The 13,439-nt window shown below is 37.9% G+C and overlaps 1 protein-coding gene across 2 annotated transcripts in view; it reads left to right on the forward strand.

Annotated features, from left to right (window-relative positions):
* GABBR2 (gamma-aminobutyric acid type B receptor subunit 2) overlaps nt 1–13,439 on the forward strand; it is an 818,519-nt gene that overhangs the window by 496,188 nt on the left and 308,892 nt on the right. For both annotated transcript variants that reach the window (XM_072597481.1, XM_072597480.1), the window contains exon 4: nt 8,855–8,956. In XM_072597481.1, the coding sequence (XP_072453582.1) occupies nt 8,855–8,956 (102 nt within the window). The remainder of the gene's footprint in view (nt 1–8,854; nt 8,957–13,439) is intronic.

The raw sequence follows: 13,439 nt of genomic DNA on the forward strand, positions 1-13,439 counted from the left end.
TACAAAGAGTTTTCTCTATGATCACCCCATGAAACATGTAGTACAAGTTACAAAACTTTTAATTCTCATTTTATCGGTGAGAAAACTCAGGCTTCGAGAGGTTGTGACTTGCCTGTGGTCACGTACGTACAAAGTGAGGTCAAATGCTAGCTGAGGTCTCCTGATTCTCAAGTTCAATACACTTTCCATTTTGTCCCACTATTTCTTTCTAATTGATGCTTTTTTTTTACATTCCATTCATTTCTGAATATATTCTTCCCTCCTTTTCTTTCCAGGGAGCCATCCATTATAATGGATTTTAAAAGAAACAGAAAAATAACAGTTCAGCAAACCCAGCTACATATCAACTGTGTCTGAAATGCAAAGCTTATATTGCTTTAGTTGTAGAATATATTGTTTTCCTGATTGCTCTTGCTTTAGCCTACCTCATTTATATGATGGATTTTTCATATTCACCATTTCTTATTGTGCAGTAATATTCCATTAATTACATTTATGTACCACAATTCATTTATCCATTCCCCAAACAATAAGAACCTACTTTGTTGCCAGTTCTTTCCTACCACCAAAAAATGCTGCTACCAATATGTAGACGTAGAGATATATGCTCTTTATTCCTATTTGCCGACCAGTGGTCAAAGGGCACAGACACCATTTAATTCAATTTCTTAGTAAAATTCAAAGTCATTTTCCAAAAAGTTTAGAACAATTAACAGCTCTACCAACAGTGAATTAGTGAATATCTTATTACAACCCTTCTGACATCAGCTGTTTTTGTTTCTGTCATCCTTGACAATGTGCTGGATGGGAGGTAAAGTCTCAGAGTTATTTTGACATGTATTTTTTTATTATTAGTGATTTAGTGCTGCTTCTTAATAGTTTACAATTGGCTTAAGAACTGTGTCTTCCTAACCACCTATCAAATGGAAAATAGGTTTGGGTCACATATTTATGTTAATTCCCAGTATATCATGGATATCAAAACCTTATAAGTGATATTTAATTCAGAGATTTTTTTCCTCAGTTGATAGTTTCCCTTCTTAGCATTTCAAGATTTTGTTCATGAAAAAGTTTTCCAATTTCGTATAATCAAAATTATCTGTTTTATCTTTCATCATATTCTCAGCCCTTTATTTTGTTAAGAATTCTCCTGCTAATACCACTACCAGGTCTGTATTCCAAAAAGATAAAAACAAAAAGGAAAAGGATCTATATGTATACAAATATTTATAGCAGCTCTTTTAGTGGTAGCAAAGAATTGAAGGGATGTTCATCAATTGAGGAATGGTTGAACAAGTTGTGGCATATAAATACCATTGTGCTATAAGAAAGGGACGCCCTCAGAAAAACCTGGAAAGACATATATGACCTGATGGAAAGTGAAATGAGCAGAACCAGGAGCAAATTGTATACAGTAACAGCAACATTATACAATGATCAACTGTGAATGACTTAGCTATCCTCAGCAATGCAATGATCCAAGACAATTTCAAAGGACTCAGAGTAAAAAATGCTATCCACCTCCAGAGAGAAAACTGATGGAGTCTGAATGCAGACCAAAGAAAAATTTTTTTAAATTTTCATTATTTTTGCTGTAGTTATTGTTATTCTGGTCTGTGTTTTCTTTCACAACATGACTAACATGAAACTATGTTTTGAATGACTACACATGTATAACCCATATCAAATTCTTTTTCTTCTTAATGAGGGTATAAAGAGAGAGAGGGAGGCAGAGAAGTTGGAATTCAAAATTTTTAAAAACAAATGTTTAAAAAAATAAAAAGACTATCAATTGCAACACAATTGCCAATACACATTGGTAGAAGGAATTTCCTCTCTGGAAGTTCCCAATATCAGTGAAATTCCAGGTTAGATTTTTTTTTAATTTTTTAAAAGAATTCTGTTAGCCACAGTTGTGAAAGACACTATTTTCCTCTTGTGTTTTTCCTCTCATACTTTTTTGAATATGTATATGCATGCATATATAGAGAGAGACATTGTGTGTGTATATATGTATATAATATATATACATATACATGTGCTCACATCCTTGCAAGCATCCACTCACATATCTACACTGCATTTAAGACAATGAAAGTGCTTTCTGCCATTTTTTGACCCAGAATTATACTCTGTGTAGAAATGCTTTCCTCTTCTCCACCTCAAATTGTTTCAGTATGTGATTGTGTTATTAGGATCGTAGATTTCAAGTTCAAAGAAGGTTTGGAGGTCATCTAGTCCAACTCTCTCATTTTACAGATGAAGAAACTGAGGTAGATTTGCCCAAAATCAAACAGCTAGGATTCAAACCCAGGTTCTCTGACCCCAAATCTAATGTTCTTCCTACTATACCTTGTCCTTTGTCCTAACAAAATTATTTACCGCTTTATTTGAGAACGCAAATTGCTTCTTGAATTTCTGCATACACACTCACTAAAATGCCTACATGCATATACTCCTCCTCATACATATACTCACACTGGTGAACATACCCCCACAAAAATACATTAACAATCTATGTATATTAGACATTCTATTTGATGGTAGATCTTTCCCTTTGAGATCAGGATTTGGAATTTGAAACTCAATAAACCTAGACTCCTCCTTCCAGAGAATACCCAGAGAAATGTTAGTGGAACCAAGTATATCACGTTCAATAAAGAGACAGATGGCTTTGCCTCCTACTTTAGTGAGAAGATAGAGGCCATCTGGCAGGAGATTCCTCATCTATCCTCTTCACTTCAGTGTTTTTATCCTTTCCCCAAGTCAGTAGAGGAAAATTTCCACTTTGTGAGGTATTAATTCCTGAAGCTGATGCCTATTTTTATGTCAAAAAGACCTTGCCCTCTTGCCCATTCCTTATTTCTACAGTGCAAGTTCTTTTTTTTTTCCACCAGGTTCTTCCTCTCCTTCAAGCTCACCACATCTCCCCTCTCCCCTTTGAAAATACTCTTGACTCATCCTTTAGCTATGCCCCATTTCTTTTCCTTCCACTGCCAAACTTTTCAAACAAATGACATCTATCTACCTCCATCTTCATTTCCTTCTCAGCCATTTCTCCTTTACTGCCCTATATTATAGGGCATCTCAATCCCTTCACTAAAACTTCTCTCTTGAGTTATAATGAATCTCATTTAGGAGACTCAGCAGTGTTCTGAGCCTTAATATAATCAGTAAAATGTCATGCACAAACAGGAATATCTGGCAGACCTCACCACCTGTAGAGAATCTCTCTTCCATTTGAACTCTGTACTAAGCATCCTCCATGACAGTGGAAAACACCTTTGCATACATCCTTCTTTATTTCATGCTTCAATGGGTATTAATCATCATAGGGTCTTCAAACAAAGTTTTCTTTGTAAAATCTTTCAGGAAATCTTTTGAGCTATTGATATCAGTGTGGGCAACACCTTGAAGGAGGCAACATTTTGTTCCGCTGAATCAAATGCTCTTTTGTGGCCAACCAAAATTCAGCATAGTGTGCTCCTGCACTCTCTGCACCTTTCAATTATGTGATGAAAAGCATGTCATTTGCATTTCCCTTGTCATATCTTCATGTGTGCCCTTAGTGCATAGATAGGTTATTCCTGTAAAATATTTATGAAAATATATATTTCTATGAAATATTTGTTACTAAATTTATAGGAATATATAGAATATGTTATATTAAATATAGTAATTATATAAAATTTATATGAAAATATTAAAATTTTTTTTCCTATCTATGTAAATATGTAGATGGTAAAGTAAGAAAATGAGCCTGTAGCTTCTGATATTTTCTTAGAGTTTGGGGAATTAATAGTAAAGTCTGGGAGTTTTTCCACACCTTTGGTGACCTCTCTTTCAGATACCAGAAAAATCAATCTTTAGTGACTTCAAAATTGTTTTGCTGTGAATTTCTCTGAGTATAGTCAACCTAGTCCAGCTGCTCTTCCTATTTTTATTTTTTCAATGCCAGTTGCATTTCCTCATGCAACACATTTTTAACCATGATGTTAGAGTACAGCTATGGTGGCACTACTGTCCTTGTTGGTGAAAAGAATTTATTATCAAAATCTTAACAGATCTTTTCCATTTTTCACTACTTGTTTTTCCCTTTCCAGTTTCTTTTTTTATTTGGTCAGGCCATCAGGGTTAAGTGACTTGCCCAGGGTCACACAGTTAATAAGTGTAAAGTATCTGAGGTCAGATTTGAACTCAGGTCCTCCTGACTCCAGGGCCAGTGCTCTGCCACCTAGCTGCCCCCTTCTTTTCCAGTTTGACCCTTAAATGTACTTCCAAGTCACTGAGTTATTTTCTTCTTGTTAAAATATAACTGTGGCCCCTGTAAGCTAGTCTAGAGGATCTTTGTTCCAACTCTTACTTTCTCTGGTGATTAGAGTTCTTAAGGTAGAGCTGAGGTGAATGGCACAAAACATCACTAGGTTTGATATTTTATTGATACTCATGGTCAAACACAGATTAAGAGAGTATGGATAGATGTAGTCAGGCATAAAGTTATATATGGCTTCTTTTGCCCCTACCTTCCCAATGAAGGGCAATATGCTGGTTGGTGGCCTGAATAGATAGTGGGATATGCTCTCTAGCTGAAGGCACAGAGCCATTGGGGGTTTCAGTTTACATCAAATTTTTAGTCTGCCTTTGGTGGCAATCTTCACCTTGACAGTGAGGCAATGGGGTCAGGGACCACTGATAAAAACAGGATTCCTAAAAATCTACCAGGAAGACCTCAGTGGGATGAGGTAGGTGGAATTATAACTGTATTGTGTCAGCAAGTTTGCTGAAGAACAATTTAAACTTCATTTTCAGAGTCATGTAATAAGAGATGGACCTAGGAGAATGGGCCAATAGAATCCTCTGGTTACTCACCTTCCAGTTCTATAATTTTATATTCTGAGGTCCTGTCTAGTTTAGACATTCTGTTTTTGTTTTAGTTATTGTTCTCAGCTCTTCTCCAGCTCTTGCATTCTATTTTAACAGGAACTGAGCCTGTTTACAAATTCAGTGCAACAAACATTTATTAAAAGCACCCTGGCGAAAAAAGAGAGTTAATTGTTGCTGTGTGGTGTGGCTGATTAGCTCTCAGGAGAGTAGGTGATAGGGAAGGGACAGCAAGATCACTGCCTAAACCAACCCCCAGAGAGGAGATAGACAGAAGTAGGAAGGATCCAGCTCTGCCCCCACCCAGCAGAGAGGAAGGAGGAGAAAGAATCCAGGACTAGCTGACTGACTACACTTCACAGAGACACCCAGAGGTGTTAGAAACGGTTTGCAAGACACAGTGTGAAAAACTGAGGGCTACAAAGGTCAAAAAACAAAAACTTTATACATTCGCTACCCTAGAGTTCAGGTTCTTAAGCTCGTTTGTGTGGAACTCATAGGTTTCTCTCTTCATAATGGATAGCAATGATAAACAAGCAGAGGTCTCTCCTCATCCCATGAAGATATAGTAGTCAGGTTGGTAGACTGGAGAGAAAAACAGGTTTTCCTTCAGGATAAAGTCCAAACTGCACATCCTGACTTTCAAAGGAATCCACTATACTCACTCGGCGTCCCAGTCAGCTAACTTCACTAACAGGATTTGCTGGCTAGCTTAATGGCTATGTCTTTAGGTACAAAGGCAGCCACAGAATTACAACGAAGATGCAAGGGAGGAAAAATCACTCCTGATATTCTTACTGGAACTCAAATAGTCTGATGATGCATATTTTAAAGGAGGCAATGTGATTATCCACAAGCTAAGAAGTCAAGAGGCATCATTTTCAATTCTATCACTATGTGTTAAGCTACTATTTGTAAAGATATTGGGTTGAGAATGAAAAAATAACATTGCTCCTACCACCAGGAAACTTGCTTTTTAATAGGGAGCTTTGGTTTTGCTAGACCAGAAGCTCATCTATTTAATAGTACTAACATACTTGCAAAAGAGGTGAGAAAAAATATCTTGTTCCTTTTTTTTTCAGAAATGGGGGACTATGTGTGTAGAATATTAGATATGCCATCAGATTCTATGAATATATTGGTTCACTTTTTTCTAAACTGTTTCTTTTTTACTCTGTTTTGTTGTTTGTTACCAAAAAATTGCTTGTAAGTAAAGGAGAGGGAGGAATAGATTTAAAAATTAAAGTGATGTAAAAACAAAAGATATAAAGAAAATTTTAAAAAGAAAAAGTATGATTTCTAGGGAAAGACTTCAAGAGAGTAAAGGTTTCAATAGGTATTCATATAATATTTGTGAGAGAGAAACAAAGGAAAGAGAATCAGTCATTCAGTTAACAAACATTTATTAAGTGTTTACTAGTGAGAGGCACTGTGCTAAGCACTTTGGTTACAAACAGGAGCAAAAAACAAACCCTGTGCTCTAGGATCTTATGGTTGCTAATAGTGGAAGATGAAGTTGAATTGTGGCGGAGTCAGGGAAGAGGGACTATGAGAAGGTTGTATAAATGAGGGGTCTTTAGGCTACTTTAGCATGCCACTGAAAGCAACTTCCAAGGTGAAAAATACATTTGGTCCAAGAAGAAAAAAAAAAGGACCAGGCTAGAACTTCAGGGTTGGAAATACACTAAGGGGTCTGAGGAAGAAAGACAAAGCCTACTCTCTCTCCCCTCCTTATACCTCAAACATTCATTTATCCATTCAACAAACATGTATTGAACCCTTCTTGTGTGTTGATAACTATACTAGTCACTGGGGAGAGGCTTACAGTCTCCAATGAATGAAAAAAGTAATAGTCTACTGTTACATAAGGCTGTAAGATTTATAAAGTACTTTGTCCTTATTCCTTCTATGAAAACTTTACTTGGAAAAAAGTGGATTTTCTTCAAAACATTGTAATATGGTTATAATAATAATAACAAAAAAATGAAAAGGGATTAAAAAAATTAAGTTCTGGACAACAGGAAGGCAACAGTGAGGCAGGCTTAAGTTCTGAGACTTACTCTGTGCTGGGGAATCTCTTCTTTCAGAAGTCCTTAACCCTCCCTTCCTCACCCTCCCTCGTTTATAACCTGGATATGAACGTTAACTCTAGCTCCCTCCTGAGTTCCTGGAGTTCCCCAGACTCTAAACTTCCTTCCCTCCACTTTTGATCTAATCACTATTAAAGTCAACCTGTCACTAAACAAAGGGTAAGGAGAACCCAACAAAACCATGGAAAGACTCAAAAGAAAACGACTGTTCAGAGCTAAGTTATACCCTCAGTGTTCTGAAGGCTAACCATGAGATTTCCCCTAATTAGCCTTACTCATTCTCTCTCTCCCCTGAATACCTCTCTTCTTCCCCTGGATTTTAAAAACCTAGCAAAGCAGATTCTTCTCAACTCCCCACTCCCCCATCAACCTCTTTACCACTGTAAAAGTGGTATGTGAAATGATTTTACATACATTATTCTATTTTATCCCCAGGAGATACTATTAAGTAAGCAAGGCATATACTGTTATCCCCATTTTGCCCATGAAAAAAATAGGACCCAGAGACATCCACTGATTTGTCTAAGGTCAATAGCTAGTAGAGTATTACCAAGGACTTTGGGAATTTACATAGCCTTTTAAGTTTGCAAAATATTATATATGTGGTATTTCATTTAATCCCAACAACATTCTATGAAGTAGGAGCTATTATTATCTCAATTTTACCTAGGGGAAACTGAGACAAGGTGAGGTTAAATGACTTACCAAGGATCTCATAACTATTAAGCACCTGAGGCAGAATTCAAACTTAGGCCTTCCTGATCCCTGGTGCAGTGCTGTCAGGCAGCTAGGTAACATAGTGGACAGAGCGCTGGTCTTGGAGACAGGAAGATTTAAATTCAAATCTGATCCTGGGCAAGTCTGTTTCAGTTTCCTCTTCTGTAAAATAGAGATTAAAAAAAGTCCCTACCTGCCAGGATGGTTCTGAAGATAAAATGAGACAATATTTGTAAAGTATTTTGTAAATCTTAAAGCACTTAAATATACTAGCTAGTAGTAGTAACTTTGTTGGATGAGACCCACCACAACCGTCAGTCCTAAAAATACAATGATTTATTAGTTATTAAATCTCCTCATCTTCACTACTTAGCTACTTTCAGGTCAAAGGACTTTCCTATAGACTTCAATCCTATAGGTAGAAAACTAAGTCTAGTCCCAAGTTAGGACCAAATCTCTGTAGGAAAGCTGTTTATTCAGATGTGAAATTATGAAGTAGAAAATAAATATAATGAAAACCCCCATGGGGAATTTATGTAGTAGAATATCAATTGACTGTAACTTCCTGAAAGTCAGGGACTGTCCTGCTTTTGGATTTCTGTCCCCAATGCCCTAGTATATAGTAGACACTTAATGCTTATTTATTTGTTGATGCAAGAATTTTTTTTCTTAATTTTTCTCAAAATCTAAGGGAAAAAACACAAGTAAATATAGTATTTTCTCTGTAAATACTTTCAATTTTTTTATTTTTGAAAAATCTATGCTTTATAAAGACATACATTTTTCTGGATTATCCAAAAATCTATTCCTTATAAAAACATGCATTTTCTGGGGTTTTCACTCTTTCTCTGTGAAGGACATCCTCTGATAACTTACATAAATTAATGCCGTCACTACTTCTCTACAGAGGGAATAAATTGTCATAGACAATAATTAAGCAATTATGCAAAACAAGACCCACTCACTATTCCAAAGGAAGAGAGTAATATATTGTGCTTCCAGGTCAATTATAATGAAGAAAAACACTTTTTTCAAGTTGTACATGGAAATTGACACATTAATCATCTTGTATATTCAAGTAGTTTCCCAGGGAGATGGTGTGCTCCATCAGCTTTCCTCTCATTGGTTACCAATCTCTATTTCCCAACTCTCTCTCTTGCTGACAGGTAAGAAATGATCTCACTGGTGTCCTGTACGGTGAAGGTATTGAAATTTCAGACACAGCAAGCTTCTCGAATGATCCCTGCACTAGTGTGAAAAAACTGAAGGTACGTGAAGATGCTTTACCTCTGACTAAACAGATAATCATAATTTCTATGAATCATATTCATAATCAGCCAGCTGATTGTGATCAAAATTACATTTTCTTTAATTTCACCCCAGAATAAATTATAGATTAATTTATCTAGATCATGATGGTGAGGATGATGATGATATGTACATTTGAATAATGAATAATAATGGTATATAAAGTGCTTTTGTATGTATCATTCTATTTGACCCTTACAAGGACACTATGGGGTAGGCAAGGCAGGTTTTATTATCCTTATTTTACAAATGGAGCAAGCCCAGAAAAGTAAAGTAATTTGTCCAAGGTTACATAGCTCGTAGATAGTAGTTCTCAGGTCTTTTGACTACTAATAATAGTAGGTCATATTTCTATAACACTTTAAGCTCCACTCATTACTTTCCTAAAAACATTCCTGAATTGCATAGATAAGGAAACTGAGTCTCAAAGAAAAGGGATTCATTCCCCACACACACACACATGTTCCATAGGTAGGAAGTACTAAAGCTGGGATTCAAACCTAGATCTCCTAACTTTATGTCCGACCATGAGTGTTAGATATATATGAAAGATCCCTGAGGGCTTCATATTGACCTAAAAAAAGAAAAAACTAACATTCACTCTGTTATATTTGTATTTTCCTATTGTATTTCAATTTTTATTCTGTTAAACATTTCCCAATTACATTTTATTCTGATTCTGGTCTCAATGGGGAGTTCTTCTGGCTGTGAGTTTAACACCTCTGTTTTCCATCACACTTTCTCTATTCTGAGTGTCCATTCCATTCGATCAATCAACCAATCTACCAATAACATTTATTAAGCACCTATTATGTACCTGGCAGTGTGCTAAGTTCTGGGGATACAAAAAAAGAGGCAAAAGACAGTCCCTGCCCTACAATCTAACATGGGAAACCACATTAAACAAATATAGACAAAGCAAACTGGCACTAGAATTAAGAAGAGTTGGGGAAGACTTCCTGTAAAAGGTAAGATTTTAGTTGGGACTTAAAGGAAACCAGGGAGGTTAGTAGTTCAGAGCAGAGGAGGGAGAGCCTTCCAGGTGTGCAGGATAACCAAAGAGGATGTTCTGAGAAAACAGGTGGAGTATCTTATTTGTAGAACAGCCAGGAAGTCAGTATCCCTGGATGGAAGAGTATGTATTGCGGAGTGAGGTGTAAGACGGAAAAGTAGGAGGGGGCTAGGTTATTAAGGGCTTTAAATGACAGAGAATTTTATATTTGATCCTGGGAGCAATTGGATGCCTAGAGTTTATTGAATAGGGGAGGGCTGGAGGGTATAACACAATAGCGACACTTTAGGAAAATCACTTTAGTAGATGAATGGAGGACAGATTGGAGTGGAGAGAGACTTGAGACAGGCAGAGCCACCCCAGGCTAATGCAATAATGAAGATATGAGATGATAAGGTCCTGCCCTGGAGTGGTGGCAGTGTCAGAAGAGAAGGGGGCATATTGAAGAGATGTTGCCAAGGTGAAATCAATAGACCTTGGCAATAGCTTGGAAATGGAGGGTGATAGGATCTCTGTGCTGATGATTCTCAGGTTTACCTTTTCTATCCCAAACTCTGATGACCTACAACCTCACACCCCCAACTACCTTTCAGACATCCTGAATTGGATGTCTAGTAGATATCTTAAACTCAATATGTCTAAAATGGAACTCATTATCTTTCTCCCTAACCCTGCCCCACTACATCATTCCCTCTCCCCCAATCTTCCCTCCTACTGTAGAGGGCAAAAGGAATCAGTTTGATAGGGTCTTAGATTCAGAGCTGGAAGGGACCTCTAAGGCCTTATCTGTTGGGTTTGAGATGCTAATGGGATATTACTATAGAGAGTCTGACAGGCAGTTGGAATCTCAGCACTGGACTTCAGAAGAGTGACCAGAGATAGAGGTGAATATCTGAGTCACCCACACAGACACAAAAAACTCAAACTACAGAACAAGATGAGAAGCTGCCATTTGTAATAACCATAATTTATAGGGTCTTTCTTCAGTTTCACGGTCAGCAAACTGTTTACTCCAACTTAAGCATTTCAGATCCAGTAATTCAGATTGGTCTTTTTACCTCTCTCACCACCCACCTATTCCTCTGCACTTAGAAATTATTCATTTCTCTCTGGGCCTTCACTCTCCCTCCCCAGCTCTCATATTGGTGTCCCATATCTTTTCTTTCTCACTGTATGTCCTGGCAATAACGCAATCTCTCTCTCTCTCTCTCTCTCTCTCTCTCTCTCTCTCTCTCTCTCTGTCTCTGTCTCTGTCTCTCTGTCTCTCTGTCTCTCTCAAACACACACACACACACACACACACACACACACACACACACTCCTCCCCCTTCTCCTCAGCCCCCATTCCTGTCCCCAGTGTCCATCCTCAGAGACTTGTGGTTTGAGTTCCTTAATGAGTTCTGCTAAATGAGAGGCTTCAGGATTGTAGAAGGGCATCTCCGGCTCTGCAAAGAACATAGTGGGGGGTGGGTGGAAGGAGAGGAAGGCAAGGATGGCATTGCTAATGCCACCTCCCTACCGCATGCTGTGGCTTGCTGCAGAATTGGTTCTTTAAAGAGCTTCCTACATCACTGGGGCCTGAGCAGACATCTGGGAGATTTAATTTTTAAAGAGTCTCAGTATGAAATAGAGCCAAGCCCCTTTAAACTCTCCTCCATTTCACACTGAGTCCTGTAAAACTTTAAATGTCTCAGCACCAGATCCAAGGTTTGCTGCTGCCTCCTGTCAGTCTACTTAAAGGATCCACTCCCAAACAGGTGGAAGCTGTTATGTTCCAGACCTTGGGGCTGGCACTGAGGAAGATTCAAAGATAAATAAAGCTCAGACCCATCCTCAAGAACTACCTACAGTCTAGTATGAAGAGCAGGATTGAGTATTCGAAGGCCTGACAGTAACTCCCCATAAGACTCTAAAACAAATACTCTTTGGGCCTCAGTTTCCTTATCTGTAAAATGAGTGGGTTAGACATGATAACTTTGGAGGTTTCTTCCAGCTCTAAAAACTGGCATTTATATAGCACTTTAAAATTTGCGAAGCTCTTTACAAATATCATTTTATCCTCACAACAATCTTGACAATTGGGTTCTATTGTTATCCCCATTTTACAGGTGAGAAAAACTGAGGCAGAAAGAGCTTAAGTGGTTTTCCCAGAGTCAGAGTTAGTAAATATATGAGGCAGGATCTGAACTCAGGCTTACTCATTCTATCCACCATGTCACCTTGAAAGAGATTGCCAAAATAGGCCTTGGCCTTAGTTGGATATTGAATTTGAAAGAGGAGGGATAAGTGACTCAGAGGTTACCTGCAGGAGAGAACAGTGGTTTAGTTTCAGACATGTAGAGCATGATATGTTAATAGGGCACCTAGCCAAAGATATCTGCTATGCAGCTGAAAATGTAAGACCTAAAGTTGGTATTATTGTCATCTTCATTTTACTGATTAGAAAACTGAAACACAGAGAAATTATAAACTCATTACCTTGAGAGATAGGATGCACTATAAATAGAGGATTGTTTTTGTTTTTTAAGGCAAATTCATAGACAACAGGGCTATAATGAGTTTCCAAGGGAAACAAGGACTTTGGTGAATTTCTAAGCTCAAAAGCTAATATTTAAGGGAGATAAGCCTGGCCTTCCACAATATGTCCCTGAGTGCTACTGTCAGAGGGAGAATGAATGCCAGGGTGGACAGGCCATAGTTATTTTTCCTTATAAACATTTTATAAGCATTTTAGGTTTACAAAGCACTTACCTCCCCACAGCCCTGCAAAGTAGGTGGTATTCTCTGCAATGTATAGGTGAGGAAATCAGAGTTCAAAGAAATGAAGTAATTTGTCCATAGTCACATACCAAGACAGTGGGAGAGCTGGGACTAAAACTTGGTTTTCAATGGTATTCAATAAACATGCATTAAGAGTATTCTATGCTCCTGGCACTATCCTAGGTGCTGAAGATACTGATTCAAAATTGAAAGGGTACAGACTTCTATCAATGAGCTTACTTTGTAGCAGAGGAAACCACATGTGCACCAATAAGTAAATAAAGAAGTCATTTCTGGGAGTGGGGGTGGATCAGGAAAGGCAGAGGAGAAGAAAGAGCATTCCAGGCATAAGGGACAGACTGGGCAAAGGCACAGAAATGGGAAGGAAAAGGAACAAGCATTTATTATGCACCTATTGTAGTCCAGGCACTGTGCTAAGGGCATTACAAATGCCCTGGGATTTTCCATTACAACAACCCTGGGAGGTAGGTGCCACTATTGTTCCCATTTTGCAATAAAGTTAAGGGATTTGCCCAGGGTTCACATAGCTAGGAAGTGTCTGAAGTCAAATTTGAACTCAGACCCAGAACTCTATCCATTGTGCCACCTTGATGGAAGATGGAAGCAGTGAATAAACCAGATGAGTGGAATGTAGAATGTAGAAGAGAGAG

Source organism: Notamacropus eugenii, chromosome 3 (assembly GCF_028372415.1).
Source record: "Notamacropus eugenii isolate mMacEug1 chromosome 3, mMacEug1.pri_v2, whole genome shotgun sequence".
Taxonomy (NCBI): domain Eukaryota; kingdom Metazoa; phylum Chordata; class Mammalia; order Diprotodontia; family Macropodidae; genus Notamacropus; species Notamacropus eugenii.